The sequence below is a fragment of the Chaetomium fimeti genome (genome assembly GCF_033439085.1).
Source record: "Chaetomium fimeti strain CBS 168.71 chromosome Unknown B0H64scaffold_1, whole genome shotgun sequence".
Classification (NCBI taxonomy): Eukaryota; Fungi; Ascomycota; class Sordariomycetes; order Sordariales; family Chaetomiaceae; genus Chaetomium; species Chaetomium fimeti.
Genome location: NW_026944329.1, coordinates 4527366 through 4545204, shown reverse-complemented (window position 1 = coordinate 4545204; position 17839 = coordinate 4527366). Strand labels below are relative to the sequence as shown.

Sequence of the window (17839 nt, the reverse complement as noted above, 5' to 3'; positions counted from 1 at the left end):
GGTCTTGGGGGTTCTGCCGGGAACTTCTGAGACGACCCGGGGGCACGGGTAGGGGGGAGTGGCAGACCCAGCGGCTTGGGTGGATGCCGAAGGCGGCGGGCGTGTGGGCGTGCGCCCAGAAGGGCAGAACAAGGGGGGGTTGCACACCCGCAACCCACAGCACCTGGTCAACCATGGTTCGAACTGGACTGATGCAAGGGTGGATCTCCCGGCAAAATGTCCGTTTGCGACGCTCACAGAATGGGCGTTCCCGGCGACTCGGATCTTCAGCAAGTGTGTCCCGCGTCTGGATGCCAAGGGAAGCGGGAGACGCTGAGTGGTTGCATCTTGCTCGCTAACTGAAGAGGCGGTCACAAAGAGCTTAGGAAGCTTTCGATGGCCCCCTTTACCCCAGCTGCAAGTCTTGTGTGCGTTCCCCGGAGAGGAGCCCGGGAGGTGGAGGTTGGTCAATCCTGTCGTCGAAATGGAAAAACGAAACAAAAAACCGGGACAAGGGCGGCATCCCCACATGGCGCAACCTGGACCCGACGGGCAGATCCCATGGTCGGTTCCGTTCCAGGCCGGGTGTGTGCAATCTCGGCTGTTGTTGGCCTCGCTCGTCAGCGTTGGAGTTATGTTATGTCCGTACTTTATTACAGGAGTTGCAGGAGATAACAGGAAACTCGGGAGACTCGGGAGTCCAGGTTTGCGCGGGGCAGCCCAATCCGTTCTGTCGGTTCCGTGGGCGTGGTTCCGTAACGGGTGCCAGACTCCACCCAAAACAAGCAATCTGGTACCTGTTCCTGCCAGATCCACCGAACGCCTTCCCCGAGGGAGGAATCCTTGCGCCCGCTTGCGCAACTTCAACCGAGCACGGGGAAGGGCGACCCAAGATCGCTCTTGCTTGCCATTAGGTAGTTATCTCACCTTGAAATGAGGTCCAATGGAATCAATCTCGAAATTTTCAAAAACCGCCCGAGATGGAATTAATATTTACCGGCATCGGTTATTGTCGTAGCGGTCCGATAGGTTCGTCGGCGCTGGACAGCTCGGGGCAGGGTTGCACTGCATCACGGCATGAACGGATGAGCGAGTTCAAGCACGCCAAAACATGCCTGTGATGGGTGGCATGGGTCGGTGTATCGCCTGCTCGTCGGTGAGGGGCGCACTGCAGCCACTATCACCACCCACACTGCTTTTTTGAGGCCCATAGTTACCGGGCAGTTCGTCTACGCTGTGGTACACTGACAGTATGAGTCTCAAGGACTCAACGACTTCGGAAGCACGGACGACTCTCGCCAATCATCCATTCCTGGCCCTGTTCGCTTCGCGGTGATTCCCACGTCTTCGCCTGGAACTTGCCGGCATAGCAGACTCCCCAGTAATTAACATGACCACCTTCCTCTTTTGTCCAGTGTGCAGGAAACGGGCCCGTTTCGGGGCCGGAGTCTTTGCCCGATGAGAAACTGCGGCTGATGGACAGGAGTTGGCTGATGGTCGGATCCTCTCGGTAAAGTGCCGAGTTGGGATTCGGTACCTTTTCGGCGCTCAGCTCTCAGAGGTATCATCAAACTTGGAACAACACCGACACCACCCAATTATTCGTGCCAACCTCACCCGTGGTAAACACAACACCCCAAACCGCAGCCATGACGCACGCACCCTCCAATCCCAACCCCGGGCCCACCATCACCACCACCACCACCACCACCACCACGGGCTCCAAACCCGATCCCGAAACCGACTTCCTCCTCCAAAGCTACACCCGCCTCCGCCACGCCATCGCCACCACCACCACCACCACGTCATCATCATCATCCCCCCCAATCCTCCCCACCCCGCAAACCCTCACCACCGCCCTGACCTCCCTCCCCTCCCCCTCCTCCCCTCGCTACCTCCAACCGCTCGGCGCCGCCCAGACGCACGCGCACCTGCTCGCCCACCTCCTCCCGGCTCTCAACCGCCAGTCGCTCTCGCCGCGCTACTTCGGCTTCGTGACCGGCGGCGTCCTGCCCATCGCCGAGGCCGCCGACAACCTGGTCTCGGCGCTGGACCAGAACGTGCAGGTGCATTTTCCCCCTCCTCCTCCTCAGAAGGAGAAAGGGGAGGGGGGGGGGGAGGGGGAGGGGGAGGAATGGGTGCACTCGGCCTGCACGGCCGTGGAGGACGCGGCGCTGGGGATGGTGGTTGCGTTGCTGGAGCTGGGGGGGTGGTGGTGGTGATGGCAGCAAGGCGGCGGGCTGGCCGGGGCGGACGTTCACGACGGGGGCGACGGCGGGCAACATCCTGGGGCTGGCGTGCGGGCGGGAGGCGGTGGTCAACGCGCGCGCGGCCGGCAAGGGCAAGGGGGCGACGGTCGCGGAGGCGGGCCTGCTGGGCGCGTGCCTGGCGGGCGGCGTGCGCGAGGTGCAGATGCTGACTAGCATGGGTCACTCGTCGCTGAGCAAGGCGGCGAGCGTCGTCGGGCTTGGTCGGGGGTGTGTCAAGGAGTTGGGGGTGAGTGTGGCCGAGCCGTGGCGGTTGGATTTGGATGCGGTGGAAAGGGAGTTGCGGAGGGAGGCGGACGGGGTGGTGAGTATTGTTGTGGTGAGTGCCGGGGAGGTGAACACGGGGCGGTTTGCTACTAATGTGTTGGATATGCCGAAGCTGAGGAGCTTGGCGGATCGGTATGGGGCGTGGATCCATGTTGATGGCGGTATGCACTCACTCTACTCTTCTGGTGTATCGGGAGTTGTTGGATTGATATTGATGAATTTAGCATTTGGCATTTTTGCGCGCGCCCTACCCAAGACGGACGAGTATCTTGGTCTGCATGCGAATGTTGCTGGTCTGGAACTGGCTGACAGCATCGCGGCCGACGGACATAAGCTTTTGAATGTGGTATGTTATTATTGCCAGAGTATGGACTTTTGGTTTCTGCCCTAACGGTGCCTAGCCCTATGATAACGGCATCTTTCTCTGCCGGAACGCCCCCGTCCTCACACAGGTCTGCAGTAACCCCAACGCCGCGTACCTCGCATCCACCGGTGGCCCCGATTCCATTTTGAGCCCGCTAAATATCGGCCTTGAAAACTCGCGCCGTTTCCGTGCTCTGCCGGTGTACGCTGTCCTGTTGAGCGAGGGTAGGGAGGGGATGGCAGCTATGCTGAGCCGAATGGTCCTCCTCGCGCGGGAGATTGCTGCATTCGTGCGGGATTCGGACCACTACGAGTGGCTACCGAGCGAGGATGCGTCGTTGGAGAGTACATTCATCATCGTGCTGTTCCGAGCCAAGAACGCCGCCTTGAACGAGGTGCTAGTTGACCGGATCAACACGACGGGCAAGATGTTTGTCAGCGGGACCAAGTGGGATGGAAAAAAGGCTGTTCGCATTGCCGTCGGGAGCTGGCGTGTCGACGTCGAGAGGGATACGGCGGTTATCAAGGAGGTATTGACTGGTATTGCCGAGGGTCGGGAGTAATATGGGCGGGTACTTGAGCATTTGAGTGCCGACCCAACCGCAGGACTAGGCGAATGAAAGAATCCGCTGAAATGCCTCGTGGGTCCTAGCCGCCCTTGAATATCCCAAATAACGCAGTGGTGATGACGCCGTGCGTGTCTCAATCCCTCCCCCTCCTCCCCTCCACACACGACCGCACTCCTTCCGGCTTCCACCTAACCAAACTTGCGACTCCCTCCCTTAAACTCCTTCTCCGTGCCCTTTTTCCTCCCCTTGCCGATCAGCTCAAGATGCCCCGCCCGCTCGCCGAGCATCTGCTCTGTCCTCGCCACCAAGCCTGCTGAGTACTTCTTCTGGATCTTGTCGGCCGTGGTCTTTGCCTTTTTCGACTTGGTGACGCCGCTCTTTTTCGCCTGCTGTTTGCCGCCTGCCTTGCCGCCCTTCCCGCCCGGGTTGGGCTTTGGTGTCTTTTTTGCCGCGCCCTGGGCCATTTTTGTTGAACAATTGCCTGGCTGATGTCGATTGGGAAAGTTCGGAAAGTGGGTTGTTGGCAGAAAATAAGTCCGGGGTCTTGGGGAAATAATTATGCCGCTTCCTACCGCTTACCGCTTTTTGACAGACAGCTCATCCATTTCACCTCGAGTCGAGCAGCACTGAGAAGTACCGAGTTAACATATCAAAAGGCCATGTATTCATGTATTCATATGCCTACGTCTCATAAGACCCCAATGATAGGCTCACTCAAAAATCAAATACCAAGGGTCTAGAAAACTGAGTTGTGTCCTCACGAATTTCAACTCAACCAAACTCCAAGTTCCGAAACCCCTGCGCCGTTAGCGAGGGAATACCTCTGTAGTCCGCTCCAGCTAGAGAATAACACCCTCACCCTCCTCCTCAGCCAGGTCCTCGTCCTCACTCCATTCCACTTCTGCGGCCGCGGCCTCAGCCTGTCTCTGCACCTCGGCCAAACCACTAAGCTCAGCAACATAGTTCCGGTCGGAAAGCGCTTTCTTGACAAACCCCCAGCCCTCGGATTTGTATGCCGATACAATCGACTGGCTGCATGCGCTGCACTGAGGGTAAGACCGGCCGTGGATGATCATGTTCTGGAAGTTAGACAGGAATCCTCGGATCTGGTGTGGTACGAGACCCAGCGGGTGGTCGACCGGGTCACGTTCGTAGTTGGATCCTGTCGGTCCCTTTGTGGATACTGGGGCCGGCGCATATTGTTTCTTTGGGTGCTGGAGCACGCTGGTCAGCAGCTCGACCAACAGGGCCGAGGCGATAGCTGCTACACCCGGTCGGGTCACTGTGCATTGCTGATCTAGCGTCTGGTCTTTCATAGACTGTGCTGATGGTTAGTACTGCTTAGTTTCTTATATTCCCGAATAGGGGCACTTACATCCGCCGCAACTACAACATCATTGCAGAAATAGCAACCCAACGTCTCCTCGCTGCCGTCCTCTGGCGCCGCACCATGTCGCATTACCACATATGTGTCGAACCCAAGCGCCGCATTCATGACGATCTTGTTGGAGGCCTTGCCCATCAGGGTGGGTAGCCACCTCGATTCGCGCGAATCCATGAGGAGGAAGATGGCGTCATGCTCATCGACAAGTTTCTGTAACTTTTCGAAATCTGCCTTCACCTTCTCCTCTTCCAAAAGGGCGTGGCCGAGCATCGGCACACACAAGACATGCCCCTCGGACTCGACACCCGGGTAAATCTCCTTGAGGGACTCGGCAGCGCGAGGCGCTTTTGGCTTTCCTCCATCAATGCAGTCGTCAAACCGGAACAGGGGCTGCCGCACTGGGTTTGAGAAGGATACAGCGCCGTAGTCGACGAATGTGATCTTTCGCACGCCCCATCCCATCAGATTCCTTGAGACATAGCTTCCAAGTGTTCCTGCACCGAGTAGCAAACACTTTGTGTTCTTGATGGTGTCAAGGTCGAGCTCCGGAGCCAGCCGCCACTTCATCAGCTTCAGATTCAGGTCCACCGCCTGGTCGGCTAGCCGGGTAGGATCCATATAGTCCGATAGATTGACCATGCGCGCCCTCAGCTTGCCGCCACCATCTCTCTCCCAGCCTGTGACACTAGGCATCTTAGCGGCCTGTGTATCCTCGGCTGGGTCGGTAGACAATGGGAGAATGATACTCCGGGCTTCGTGCCTCCTCGCCTGTGTATCGCGGTAACACAGAATCTGGACCTTGTTCAAGCGGTACCTCTGCTTGATCAAGACGAGGAGGTTCCGAAGCGGCCATGATGGCGACTCGGAGTAGTTGGATGGGTCCACAAAGGCAACATATCGGTCCTCCTCATTGACATCGTTGAAGAATCCGGTCTCAAAATCCCGCAGGGAGCCGATTTGCCATCGATAGCCGATATCTGGAGTAGTGTCGTCGGGCCTTGGCCTTGAAGGGTCATCATCCCCGCCCCGCACCTTTTTGGCGAGGAAGAAGCCATGCTCCCCTTCGTTGCTCGCAGCGTACCGCCAGGTCCCTACACAGTCAACGAGCGCCGTGCTCTCCTGTGCATTCATGCGCCCGACCGGCCCAGTTTGCTTCCAGGCAGGATCCGAATGGAGCGCGGGGAAAGCAAACCAATAGGTGAACTTGTACTTCTTCAGGTCGGCAAACGAGAGAACGGTGAAGGAAGAAAGGAGTGAAGGCACCGAGTAGATGGTGCCATCCTGGATCGCCTCCCATATCTGCCGACATGTTAGCAGTTATTGCAAAGAAGTTAGACGGGACTACATACCTGACGTCCAGCATCTGTGATCATAGCACTCTTGTCGGTGTTTTTGAAGTCCTCGATCGTGTTCACGTTTTTAATGTACCCTTTGGCACGGGTCATGCCGGCAGGCGCACTACATTATGGTTAGTTCTAGACTGGACTGGTTAAGAGCCCAAGGGCATATATATAAACTTACTCTCTGTTTGTGAGTGCGTTCCCGAAGATTTGCATTCTTGTGCCCGATGCTTCATCGGCTTTCCAACGGGGCTCATATAAGCCTGTTACCGGGCGTGCCGAATCATCGAGCTTGTCGGTGTCGAGCTTTGAGGCAAACAGGGCATAATAAAACGGTAGTTCGACCTCTGACGAGAAAGGCACAAACTTGAGGGCGGCCATCGTAGTTAACCGGCCAGTCGGACAAGTATCGTATCGTGATTGACGTGATGTAAAATCGGTTGATTGTTTGTGTGTTTAAATGGAAACTGGTTCTCGAGAATGAGAGCTATCTGGGGGTCCCGGTGATTGTGGTGAGAAGCGGAAAACACTCCAGAGGCGAACAATGAGGATGATGAAAGGGTGATGCAAATGTAAGTTCCTAAGATGGGTTGTTCACAAATTCGTGAATGAATCTGCAGACAAAATTATTTTGAGATATAACTAGGTACGTGTTGCCTTGTTCAGGTGCGTAAGGGCTGGCTCGAAGTTGAGTCTGGTCGTTGTTGAAGATTACAGAAGCATCCGCCGAGGATAGAGAGAGAAGGGTGGTAGTCTCGTGGTTCTTTCTGTGCCGGTCAGCTGTTTTCTGTTGGGTCCGGTGGATGGTGGAGATGTGTCATAGGATCCATTCGACAGTAATTCATTGTTGGTGTTGTAAGCAAGGCAGCTGCGCCGCCTCCGGGTGATGGTGGGGGAGATCCAGCCTCCAAGCTTGCTCCAGCTCTCGCTCTGCTGCCCCTCACTTGTTTCCTGCTGGGACCGCTCGACCGGCAGAATGCCCCTCAAGCTTAACCCTGTTTCCACATGCCAAGCCTTGGCGAACCGGCTTGCACGCGTAAATTGGCTGCAGGGACGCGTCGGGCCGCACTGGACAGTTTCGGGTCTTCCATTCGATGCGAAGGAATTTGTGGGCGAGGGGAACTTCGAGAGAAGACCGAGATCGAGTCTTCTCTTGTGTGGTTACCAGGTCGTTTGTTGAACAGGGGCAAGCAGGGCGAACTGACGTAACAATGTTTATTGGCGTCTGCGGCAGTAAATCCCCCTTTCTTACCTCAGATTGTTTACCCAACCCCATTTTTGACAACGAGTGCCAGGTATTTGCGCGGGGAAGCGCACCATTGCGCGTTACCTAGTTGACCACCATGGCTTTACCCAGCTCTTTTTGGATATCCGAGCTAGCGACGGAGTGAACGATGGCACCGACGGGGTCGTTTTCCCAAGCAACAGCAACGGCAGCCCATACGGCTCCGACAGCCCACCAAACCCCCAACACATCTTCTCCGCCCCGGGCGACCTCCTGGACTTCGTCACCAAGCACTGGCGCGAGCGTTGGGTGACCACCGACATCCACTCCGAAGCCATCCTCGACCTATACGCGCGGCGCCCCTTCTTCCTCCTCCTCAGCGTCGACGCGCCGCTCACCGTGCGCTGGCGGCGCTACCAGGCCCGCCAGCAGCAGCTCCTCACCACCACCACGGCCGCCGGCGCAGCAGCAACCAAACAAAAAACATTCGAGAGCTTCGTGGCCCTCTCCGACGGGCACCTCTACGACCCCGCGCGGGGCGCCCACCCGCTGCTCTCACGAGCATCCGTCCGCCTGCTCAACACGTCCGACTCCCTCGCGCACCTGCACGCGGCGCTGGGCGGGGTGGACCTGCTGGCGCGGGAGCGGCTGCGGCCGTCGTGGGACGCCTACTTCATGGCGCTGGCGTCGCTGGCGGCGCAGCGCAGCAACTGCATGAAGCGGCGCGTGGGCTGCGTCGTCGTGCGCGACAAGCGCGTCATCTCCACGGGCTACAACGGCACCCCGCGCGGCCTGCCCAACTGTGGCGAGGGGGGCTGTGCTCGCTGTAATGCCGGGGACGGGTCCGGCCATGGCCTGGCGACTTGTCTGTGTATTCATGCGGAGGAGAACGCCCTGCTCGAGGCCGGGCGGGAGCGTCTGCGTGATGGTGCCGTGCTGTATTGTGATACGTGCCCGTGCCTGACGTGCAGTATCAAGATTGTGCAGGTCGGGGTGGGGGAGGTGGTGTACAATCACGGGTATAGCATGGATGGGGATACGGCTGCGGTGTTTAGGGAGGCTGGGGTGAAGTTGAGGCAGTTCGTTCCGGTGAGTTTTGCACCCGTTTCGTGTCTCGTGCTTCCTTACCTAGATGGGAGACGGTTCTGGTTGTGTTTTACTGACGACGTGAGGACGTTTAGCCTGCAAATGGTTTGATTCACCTCGAGAGGTTGGAATAGTACGCAAAGCGGGATTAAGCAATAGGTAGCGAGCGTCGGAGAAGAGGGGTTCGGCTTCTTTTGCCTCGGACTCCTCGAAGCAGTAAAAGTCAATGTAAACACTGCAAGCGCTAAATAACGGGTGGGCGGAGAATTGAATCCTTCGCCGATGTTCTCGGTGTGAATGAGAGCGGCTGCGGCAATTTCAGGTATCGCTCGCCATTTGTTCTCAACAAACGGCGGTCAAGGCCAGCGACAGTAACAAGAATTGAATTCAATCAGGCGAGAGTCAATCCTTACCCGGATATAGGGTCCAGGCGATTCGAATGGTGAGCTTTGGTCACGATCACCAACGCCAATGCACCCCAGACTTCACCAGCCACCTTGGCGGTGATGGCCGAGCATTGGCAAGGGTTGGCAAGGGTCAGGAAACCAACCGGAATCACTGGGCGCTGGGGGTGCAGTCAGTGCGGCATTTATGGCGTCGTGGGGGCGAGCAATCCCACACCTCCGCGGCACAGGCCGGCTGCCGGCTTCTCATATCCCGATTCATCTCCGGCTGGTCTGTTCTGAGCGGAGCCGGTTTAAGGGCAAAGTACGATTTTACGCGACGACAAAAATTGGTCGCAAATTTCTGGTCAGTGAAGGTATCAAATAGTATTAGAAGAGAAAAAAGTATAGTAAAATGAGCTGCCAGTCCCCCAGATGGCGAGATCCGGCGCGCCGTGTGAAAATTGCCCGTCATCAGGATTGAGGTTAGAGATCCGGTGGACAGACACAACATCGCCGCGACAGAGCAACTCATCCGATTTCCCGTCCCAGCCTTTTCCAAGGTTCTCCAAACAAGCAGCCTTTCCAAGGCACCCGGGAAGTTGAATACCGGTAAAGGCGAGAAGAGCCATGGAGGTGCTGTTGCCGTATGTCGCTGGATTGAGTCGTGGGGTATCGTCGCAAATCAGCCGGTCGATCCTGATCAACACCGCGTCCCTCTTGGTCGCCAACCACCTTCCTCGGGAACCCTCCTGCCGAGCAGGCCAGGGAACCCTCCAAGCATCTCTCCCTCTCAAACGCCCCTCATCCGCAGCAAATCATTACTTCATTGCCCATCCCGGACTGGCCGGACCGTCCTCCATACGTCTTCCCGACTCAGCGTGAACCAAAGGTTGATGGGGGAGGTGTCTGCCTGTCCGTTTAGACGGTCGATTGGCTCTTCTCCCTGCGGGCCAGCATCTTCTTGTAGATGAAGAGGGCGAGGAGACCGACGGCGACGACGAAGACGACGCAGAACACAACCATGACACCGGGATTCTCGGCGGGCCAGCTGGTCCGCTTGGCGAGCTGGGCGAAGCTGTCGCGAGCGACGATGGGGAGGCTGATGGCGGCCATTTTGAGATTTTGGGAGTGCTAAAGGTGAAGCGGGATTAGCGATTGAAGCTCTAATTGAGCAGCATGCGTGCAATTGAGTGGTTGGTTGGTCTCGGTTTCGCAGTTGAAAGTGGCTTCGGCGATAAACTCCCGCACCGGCGTGATTTGTTTCTGGGGGGTTGGGATGAGGAGCTTGGGGGACAACACCATCATCACGATCGGCTGTGGCACTCTTGGCGCTTGGCATCCGTCATGCTGCCGAAGCTCGGGCGTGTCGTTCAAGAACTGCCTAGCAGCTGCCCAGGGAATGGAATGGGGTTGGGAGCAAAGAGGTTTGCGAGATGCTGCTCGAAATTGACCAATTGACCAATTGACCAATTGGCCAATTAGCGGAAGATGATAGTGATTGCTTACAATTGGGTTTTGCGTATTAAGTGCAGACGAAGAGACGCGGATTGGGTGGAGCTTCGAGGACCGGTTTAAAGTCACGAATGCGGCAGATCGAGTCTGGGAGTCGAAGGGCGGATGAACAACACAGGACGTTGAGAGGTTGGGAGGACGACGGGCCAATTGGGGGAACCGGGCGTGGCAGTCTCCTGTCGAGCGGAAGTGTCAAGTGAGGTTGGAGAGGGAAGGGAACCAGAGATGGAAACGGCGGATGGGAAGAAGGAAAACAAAATAACTCCTGTGGGTCAATCGGCAGAAACAAGAAAGCTTGGCCACCGGAGGCACGGAGAACAGGCAATGGCAAGGCGGCTTTCTCACTGCGCGAATTTCGAATCACAGACCGCCCAAAGCCGCCGGGCAATCAAGGTGGGGGTGCTCGGCTCGGTTGGGGTTCAGCAAGATGTCTCCACGAACAAGTGGACATGACTCGAGCTTTTTCGCGATTGTAACATGCATGTCACTCCAACTCACAGCGCGGGTACCGAGCTTCGAGAGGTGATTCTACGCTCACGAGAACATGACTACAGAACGGGTATCGCCGTGGCGAGGCAAGACTGTGGAAATGACGGACGTGGCTCGCTCCTCAACTCTGGAGAACCTGACGCTGCGGTGGTCGGCGTCGGCAGCCGGCTCTGGGGTTGAGATCGGTGATCCTGGTGTGAGGCCAAAAGCGACAGGGAAGAAAAGTGCGGGTGACCCTGTCACTGTTCGGTTGGGAGCCACCTTTGTGGAGCCGTCAAAGTTTCGCCGTGAGACGAGCGAACACTGATCAGTGGACCTCCCGCTCAAATGAAAGCTCGCAACCTCACTCCCGTGTAAGGAGAATTCAAGAACACCATCACCCCTCGCGTTTCGCGCTTGGTTGCTCGCCGCGCCTGTTGCCACGGGTGGCGCACACCATATAAACCACCAGGCAATGCCCATATACCCGGTTCATGGAAACAATGCGGATGTCATGCAGGTTGGTTTGTGTCACCGGCCCCCCACAACTTAAAGCCGAGTCCCTCATGAAAGCTGGACGTATTTCGGCGATGAGACGGGGGACAGCAAATCTCAGGAACGAATCCCGTCTGATGGCATGGAAATTTTCAGTGGGTGATTGCGGGAAACGACTGCTCCATGTTTTCGTGAAGCTTTATTTCCGGCACCCCACTCACCCGCCTCCTTCGTGAACCATGCCGTGCTTCCGACAGGGCCGATTGTCCATCCATGTTCGTGATGACGGGAGTGGAGCCAACCGCTGAGAGCTGGGGCGAGGCGCCGAGGCGTCACAGGGCTGGAGGCTTGTCTGCACTTCGGACATACCTTACACAGGAGTGTAAGTCGACCCCTGCAGGCTTGGGGTTCAAGATAGGGTATGTCCCAGTTAACTTCAATGTATGCTTGGTAAAACGAAGCCCAGGTTGTCATGAGATACAGATCGGATGTGTTATTGCTCATGGGAACGAACGTTGCTCATCCGAGTTCTCCCCCTCCCAGCACACCACACTCTGAGCACGTCAAAGTCGACGAAGAAGCAAAGTTGCAGCGTATGTACTACTGTAATGTAGCAGTATATCAAATTCGGTCTAGTACTATGCTAATACCATGACGAGCCACCTAAGTACGTATTGCACTCAGACAGCAGACTCCGCCCAACCCCCTGCCACGGCGCCGCAATGCGCGCAGCGGCCGGACATCCTCCCACTTCTTCTCCGACATCAAAACACTCCCTCCAACAAGGATTCCCATGCTTAGCACGAGACGGGCTTGGGGCCAGGGGCAGTGTAGGGCTTGCCGTCGTTGTCGGGCTGGCCGGTGCTGCCGTAGATGCTGGCGAGGATGCCGGGGTCGCTGGCGCTGTAGGCACCCGGGAAGCTGACGGTCTCGGACGGCGAGAGGGAGCCGGAGCCGGAGACGTTGATCTGGGCGCAGGACTGGTAGAACTGCGCCTGCCCCGGCTTGCTAGCAGAGTGCAGGGCGAGGATCTCGACGCGGAGGAGGTACTGGCCGGAGGCGACGCACTGCGGGAGGTTGAAGTACACCCAGCCGTTCTCCTTGATCATGTTGTCGACACCCCAAACCCGGCTGCCGGTGTCGAAGGAATCCTCCCAGATCTTGAACCTATCAAGCCCGTTAGTCTCGGATCGCGGCGGCGCTCGGGAGGAAGAAACACGTACCACTTCAGGCCGCTCAGGCTGGCGGAAGCGGCGTTGTCGACCTTGGCAAGGTAGGCCATGATGGGGCCCTTGTGGGACGGCGCGATCGGGTTGTCCGGGTCGTTGGGGAACTGAGCGCCGCCGATGACATGCTGGTACCAGGCACCGATCCTGTCGCCGGCCTTGACCTCGATGACGGTCTGCGACGTGGAGCCGGACTGTCCGCAGATCATGTCCTGGCTGCTGACATCCTGCACGGGGTTGTTGTTGTTGGGGGCGCGAAGGCCAGTGAGGGAACCCTGGTCGGCTCCGTTGACAGAGACCTTCTGGAAGATGCAGTGTCCCTCAACGGAGAGGGCAGCAGCCAGGAGAGATACCACGGAGAGCTTCATGGTGGCTTGGTGTCAGGGAAGAGTCGACTGCGGTGTGGGAGACTTGAGTTGCCTGCTGCGAACCAAACTATCACCGGCACTCGCCCCGTACTTATAGAGCCCAGCGGGATGGGTAAGGGGTGGGGAAAAGGGGGGGGGGGGTTGCGGCGCCCGGCAACGAACCCTTGGATCCGGATGTTGGCCGAGAAGGCACCGAGTTCTGAATCCCGGGCATGTCAAGACCTGCACGCATAGTGGGCATGACGGCATCCCTGATCTTGTGAGCCATTGGTGACAAATGGGGGATAGGGGGCTTGAGGTGCCGACCCGTGGCTTGCGGTCCGGTAGTGAGGCAGGGCGGGGCCCCAGGTTTTGAGAAGGGGGGCAATATATTCAGATAAACTGGGTTCTATATTGCGTCTGGGGTATGGGAGGGATGGGTTGGGCAACAGCGAAGCACTGTCACCCGCGCGCATCAATGCCGCCAGCGCCCAGTCTCGTTACATTAGGCAGTATAATGCCCCCCCCCCCCCCCAGCCAGGGGCGGGTAAACTGAAGCCAAAAACAGAACAAGGCGGAAGCTTTCCTAATTCAGCCGGCCGACGAACGGCCTCCAACCTTCCCATAGTGGTGGGATATGGTGTCGATCTGACGTCGAAATCCCAAGCAACCGCGTGGGGCATCGCCGAACGTGGAGAAGACGGAATCTGAGACCAACCAGACAGGTTTGGGCCGCCACGATGGACGGAAGATAAGCGAAAGAGACGTCGAAAACCCGGAACTGAGACGCCGTGATTCAAACTCTAATGGGAATCAATTTCCTGTCAGGGTCGAATTTTGAAGCCGGAGACCATGTCAAAGCAACATCGTTCAAGGACAAGGCTGCCCGGGGATCCAAGATCACGGCCCGGAGGCCGGAGTGGAACGCGAGCAAGGGCACGACGAGATGGAGCGCGCCGAACCATGGTAGTGGGATTAAGATGGTGAAGCAGGACCACTCGAAATAATATCTGGTTGATGATGCACCCGTCACATTAGCTCGAGAGATCCATGCTGGCCTTGGAAATCGAAGGTGTGAGGAAGGGAAGGCAAGGGAAGGAGTGCTTTGGTCCAGACGATGATGGGAGTGGAGTCGGGAGACCGAGGCAGTCTGCAGGATACTTGGTAGATGCAAGAACCGGTTAAGCGAATAAGCCGCACACCCCACAGAAAGCACCTTCTGCCAGCCAATCAGTCAGCATCATTTGTCAGAGCAGGTGGTCTGTGCCCTCTTCAATCAGTGAAGCTCTGGAACTCGACGACGCTCAGTCGGGGCCAGCAATTGCGACGCCGAAACCGATTGACGCTGCCATTGCCGACAAAGCCGCAGCCATGGCGAGTAAGCTAGCACCCTTCCTCATGCGGACGGTCGTTCGGTCGGCGAGCCGGGCAGCGCGGCCAATCGCACCAGCGACCCGGGCATTCTCCCTCTCGGCGAGGAAACAGAGCGATAGCCTCATGGTGGTGAGTTGGTGCCCGCCGTGGAGGCATTTGGTGGAATTGGGATGTCGAGAGCGGGGAATTGACAAGGACTTCAACGAGGATAGCATCGCAACACCCCCGACAACAACCCGGACCTTCCCTTCAAGTTCACCGAGCAGAATGAGGCCATCATCACCGAGGTCCTCAAGCGTTACCCGCCCCAGTACAAGAAGGCCGCCGTGATGCCGCTGCTCGACTTGGGCCAACGGCAGCATGGATTTACCAGCATCAGTGTCATGAACGAGGTGGCCCGCATCCTCGAGATGCCGCCGATGCGCGTTTACGAAGTGGCTTCCTTCTATACCATGTACAACCGGACACCCGTGGGCAAGTTCCACGTCCAGGCCTGCACAACGGTACGTCCTTCAGCTCTTCTTCTCCTTAGCTTCTCGGGCAGAGGCTTATTGTTGTTTTACACACAGACACCCTGCCAGCTCGGCGGGTGCGGCAGCGACGCCATCGTGAAGGCCATCAAGGAGCACTTGGGCATCAAGCAGGGCGAGACGACGGCGGACGGGCTCTTCACCTTCATCGAGGTTGAATGTCTTGGCGCTTGCGTCAACGCGCCCATGATCCAAATTAACGACGACTACTACGAGGACCTGACACCCGAGTCCATCAAGTCGCTGCTGACGGCGCTCAAGGAGAGTGTGACGGAGGTGGGCAAGGCCGATAAGGTGCCCAAGCCCGGGCCGCTGAGCGGGCGGGACACGTGCGAGAACAGCGCCGGCCTGACAAATCTGACGAGCGAGCCGTGGGGGGTCGAGAAGACGCGGGACGATTTGTAGACTAACCAACGGCATCCGGGGTTTGATAGACGGGTGTACAAAACGAAAGTCTTGACTGTATTTTGCAAGGGGGTCGCTAGTTGAGAATGCAGTGACAGCAGATCTGTGACAACGGACCGAATTCAACTGCTGCTCTTAGACTAACTGTTAGGTAACTGCAAGCTGGTTGCTACCCCCTAAAGGTCGCTTTTTCTAAATTTCGTCATCAGGTTCATCTCAAACAACAAATCAAAAAACCCCTCGGCCGCCAACGCCGCGTATCCATATTAACCAACACACTTCTTCCACCAAACACGCATCGTCAGTCATAACAAGCCGTCGGCCCTAGGCTTGGCCAAGAAATCAACCCAGTCTCAGGATCCAGCCATCCCCAAGCCGCCGGTTCCCCTCATTCAGGCCTCCAAACACAACGATGCCGTTCTCAAGCTCACCCATGGTCGCACTGGCAACCCACCCCCGCGGCCCGGGCCCCTCGGCCGAGGCATCGTCCTCGTCGTCATGCGGGCCCGTCTCAACCTTGGTCCACGACCCCTCCCCGTTCTTCCTCCCCACGACGGAAAAGGCGGTATCCGCCACGCTCGCCAGCGACATGCCCTCGGACGGCACCTGGAAGGCCCACACGTCGTCCCAGAACCTGCCCGCCGCCTCGTGGCCCGCGCCCGACGCCTCGCGCTCGCCAAACATCAGCACGAGATACTCGCGCCCGCCGCCGACCGTCACCGCCTCCATGGCCGCCACGCTGCGGTTGCCCGGCCAGGCGCCCTCGCCGCCGTGCTGGGACTGCAGCGGCCGCAGCGCGGCGTCGACCTCCTTGTAACCAACATCCTCGTTCCCATAAAACAGCAGGCTCTTCCACCCGCCGCGGCCGCGCGCGCACAGCACCGCCTCGCCGCGACTGACCTGGTCGTCAAAGGCATCCACGCCCAGCTCGAGAAAATCCAGCTGGCCACCGGCCTGCGACTCCCCATCAAACCCGCCAAACCTATACAACCGCCCACCACCACCGCCACCCAGCGCCAGCGCGGCCCCACCCCGCCCGGCCCCGGGCGCATCCGGCAGGCGCTGCCACACGCGCGAGCGCACATCGAACGCCCACACATCAGCAGCGCGGCCCTCGCTCTCCGCCAGGCAGCCGCCATGAATAATCAGCGTGCCATAGCCGTCGGCATCGGCATCCGTCGCGCGCTCCGCCAGCACCCCCACCACGGGCCGCTGCGGCGTGCCGTGGGTGTGCTCGGCGTCGGCCGACGTGCCCAGCGCCCAGTCGCGCCAGGCCTCGGCCTTGGTGCTCTGCGCGCGCGGGCGCGTGGGTTGTGCGAAGGTGTCCGGCTTGGCGGTGGCCACCGCGGCGTGGTAGCTGCGCGGGGCGGGGCGCGGGGTGCCGTCGGGTAGGCCGGCGGCGGCGGGGGATGGGTCCAGGAAGGACCACAGGTGCGTGCGCGTGTCGAAGACCCACACCCGGCCGCCTTCGTCGAGGGGCCGCATGTCGGGCCCGCCGCGCCCGCCGAAGAGGAAGATCCGGTGGCCGATTACCGCGGTGGCGTGCCCGACGCGCGGGGCGGGCACGTCCGGGAGGGCCGCCGGGTGCGCGGGGGCGGGGGCGATGGATTTGCCCTTGGCCTCCTTGGTGGCGGCGGCCGCGGAGGGCGTGGTAAGCGGGACCTCGGATAGCTCCTTGTCGTCGTCGTCTTCTTCTTCTTCGTCGGACTCTTCGTCCGAGTCTTCTTCGGAGTCGTCTTCGTCGTCTTCTTCGTCGTCGTCTTCCTCGTCGTCTTCCTCTTCGTCGGAGCCGGAGTCGGAGGGCTCGGGCTCCTTCACGGTAGGGACGGCGAGGTTCCCGGCGCGGGCTGAGGGATTGGCCGACTTGGCCTTGATAGCGTAGTAGTCGGCCTGGGCGCCGCTCGACGGCAGCGTGATGGCGTGCATGTCGTTGTCGACGGGACGGCGGGGCTCGACCTCGCCGCCGAAAATGTAGACGGTCCCGGCCACGATGTCGGCCGAATGAGACGACCGCGGAAGCGGCGGGATCTCGAGCTTTTCCCAGGTTCCTTTCATGCCGCCGCCTTTACGGTTGCCCAACGAGGGCATCGACGGCATCGCCGGGACGGCGGGCATGGAGTTGAACAACTCGGTGGTGCGGCGCCTGAGGAGATTGAATGACTCCATTATGAAGTCGTTTCGAGTTTTATATATAATTTTTTTTGAGTTGTGGTTCAATTTAATTTTTGCACTATGATCATGTGTGATGGTTCTTCGACCGAGACTAGAGAGTGGAGGGGTAGTTGCAACTCTCTTGAGTGTTTCCGAATGTTTGAGTCGGTGCTGGCCCTCCACAAGCCGAATGTTGTCGGGTGAAAAAAAACAAACAATTGCCAGACCGGGAGTCGACAAAGGTCAGCTCGAATCCCCTGGTAACTGCCTGACCTATGTATGCAGTCGTTATGTGAGCGGGCTGTGTCGAGGCAGGGCAGCCGGGGTAAGTTCCGGGGTTTTCACTGCAGTGCGTTGCGTCATGAGTGGGGTAGCTTCCCAAGCTGAGCAAGCAGCTCACAACCGCTCGTGTGCATGCATGCAGTGGCACGAGTGGCTTTGTTGGCAGAATGCATGTCCAGCGTA

The 17839-nt window shown here is 58.5% G+C and overlaps 8 protein-coding genes across 8 annotated transcripts; 3 read left to right on the top strand and 5 right to left on the bottom strand.

The window, feature by feature from the left end:
• Window positions 1–1628: 1628 nt before the first annotated feature.
• B0H64DRAFT_438355 (pyridoxal phosphate-dependent transferase) lies at window positions 1629–3439 on the top strand (the record flags this gene model as incomplete). Its single annotated transcript, XM_062806335.1, has 4 exons — window positions 1629–2162; window positions 2212–2674; window positions 2738–2859; window positions 2915–3439. The coding sequence occupies 4 exons, from the start codon at window positions 1629–1631 to the stop codon at window positions 3437–3439; spliced, it is 1644 nt and encodes a 547-aa protein (XP_062664776.1).
• Window positions 3440–3484: 45 nt separating this feature from the next.
• B0H64DRAFT_471212 (uncharacterized protein) lies at window positions 3485–3945 on the bottom strand (the record flags this gene model as incomplete). Its single annotated transcript, XM_062807871.1, has 2 exons — window positions 3644–3945; window positions 3485–3533 (listed from the first exon to the last, which is right to left on the bottom strand). Exons 1-2 carry the CDS (start codon window positions 3907–3909, stop codon window positions 3485–3487), a joined length of 315 nt encoding a protein of 104 aa, XP_062664775.1. The 5' UTR covers window positions 3910–3945.
• A 149-nt stretch (window positions 3946–4094) lies between these two features.
• B0H64DRAFT_383069 (uncharacterized protein) lies at window positions 4095–7044 on the bottom strand. Its single transcript, XM_062802921.1, has 4 exons — window positions 6351–7044; window positions 6179–6287; window positions 4821–6128; window positions 4095–4764 (listed from the first exon to the last, which is right to left on the bottom strand). Exons 1-4 carry the CDS (start codon window positions 6548–6550, stop codon window positions 4285–4287), a joined length of 2097 nt encoding a protein of 698 aa, XP_062664774.1. The 5' UTR covers window positions 6551–7044; the 3' UTR covers window positions 4095–4284.
• Window positions 7045–7169: 125 nt separating this feature from the next.
• B0H64DRAFT_383066 (cytidine deaminase-like protein) lies at window positions 7170–9095 on the top strand. Its single transcript, XM_062802920.1, has 3 exons — window positions 7170–7402; window positions 7465–8483; window positions 8576–9095. Exons 1-3 carry the CDS (start codon window positions 7264–7266, stop codon window positions 8612–8614), a joined length of 1197 nt encoding a protein of 398 aa, XP_062664773.1. The 5' UTR covers window positions 7170–7263; the 3' UTR covers window positions 8615–9095.
• Window positions 9096–9784: 689 nt separating this feature from the next.
• B0H64DRAFT_438351 (uncharacterized protein) lies at window positions 9785–11616 on the bottom strand (the record flags this gene model as incomplete). Its single annotated transcript, XM_062806334.1, has 2 exons — window positions 9785–9997; window positions 11563–11616. The coding sequence occupies 2 exons, from the start codon at window positions 11614–11616 to the stop codon at window positions 9785–9787; spliced, it is 267 nt and encodes an 88-aa protein (XP_062664772.1).
• A 522-nt stretch (window positions 11617–12138) lies between these two features.
• Window positions 12139–12935, bottom strand: B0H64DRAFT_438350 (glycoside hydrolase; the record flags this gene model as incomplete). The annotated part of the gene is made up of 2 exons (XM_062806333.1): window positions 12139–12508; window positions 12565–12935. The coding sequence occupies 2 exons, from the start codon at window positions 12933–12935 to the stop codon at window positions 12139–12141; spliced, it is 741 nt and encodes a 246-aa protein (XP_062664771.1).
• Window positions 12936–14174: 1239 nt separating this feature from the next.
• Window positions 14175–15320, top strand: B0H64DRAFT_383055 (thioredoxin-like [2Fe-2S] ferredoxin-domain-containing protein). Its single transcript, XM_062802919.1, has 3 exons — window positions 14175–14417; window positions 14501–14791; window positions 14858–15320. The coding sequence occupies exons 1-3, from the start codon at window positions 14286–14288 to the stop codon at window positions 15221–15223; spliced, it is 789 nt and encodes a 262-aa protein (XP_062664770.1). The 5' UTR covers window positions 14175–14285; the 3' UTR covers window positions 15224–15320.
• B0H64DRAFT_383054 (uncharacterized protein) lies at window positions 15321–17817 on the bottom strand. The gene has a single exon (XM_062802918.1). It carries the CDS (start codon window positions 17387–17389, stop codon window positions 15566–15568), a length of 1824 nt encoding a protein of 607 aa, XP_062664769.1. The 5' UTR covers window positions 17390–17817; the 3' UTR covers window positions 15321–15565.
• Between the last annotated feature and the right edge of the window lie 22 nt (window positions 17818–17839).

What these genes read in the sequence shown, in the direction of transcription:
- B0H64DRAFT_383069 (XM_062802921.1), bottom strand. Translation starts at nt 6,550, where the DNA reads ATGGCCGCCCTCAAGTTTGTGCCTTTCTCGTCAGAGGTCGAACTACCG. An exon ending in TCACAGATGCTGGACGTCAG is followed by an intron (nt 6,129 to 6,178) that starts GTATGTAGTCCC and finishes ACATGTCGGCAG; the next exon opens with ATATGGGAGGCGATCCAGGA. An exon ending in ATGTTGTAGTTGCGGCGGAT is followed by an intron (nt 4,765 to 4,820) that starts GTAAGTGCCCCT and finishes CCATCAGCACAG; the next exon opens with TCTATGAAAGACCAGACGCT.
- B0H64DRAFT_383066 (XM_062802920.1), top strand. Translation starts at nt 7,264, where the DNA reads ATGCGAAGGAATTTGTGGGCGAGGGGAACTTCGAGAGAAGACCGAGAT. An exon ending in GTTTATTGGCGTCTGCGGCA is followed by an intron (nt 7,403 to 7,464) that starts GTAAATCCCCCT and finishes AACGAGTGCCAG; the next exon opens with GTATTTGCGCGGGGAAGCGC. An exon ending in AGTTGAGGCAGTTCGTTCCG is followed by an intron (nt 8,484 to 8,575) that starts GTGAGTTTTGCA and finishes GAGGACGTTTAG; the next exon opens with CCTGCAAATGGTTTGATTCA.
- B0H64DRAFT_383055 (XM_062802919.1), top strand. Translation starts at nt 14,286, where the DNA reads ATGGCGAGTAAGCTAGCACCCTTCCTCATGCGGACGGTCGTTCGGTCG. An exon ending in AGAGCGATAGCCTCATGGTG is followed by an intron (nt 14,418 to 14,500) that starts GTGAGTTGGTGC and finishes CAACGAGGATAG; the next exon opens with CATCGCAACACCCCCGACAA. An exon ending in ACGTCCAGGCCTGCACAACG is followed by an intron (nt 14,792 to 14,857) that starts GTACGTCCTTCA and finishes TTTTACACACAG; the next exon opens with ACACCCTGCCAGCTCGGCGG.
- B0H64DRAFT_383054 (XM_062802918.1), bottom strand. Translation starts at nt 17,389, where the DNA reads ATGGAGTCATTCAATCTCCTCAGGCGCCGCACCACCGAGTTGTTCAAC.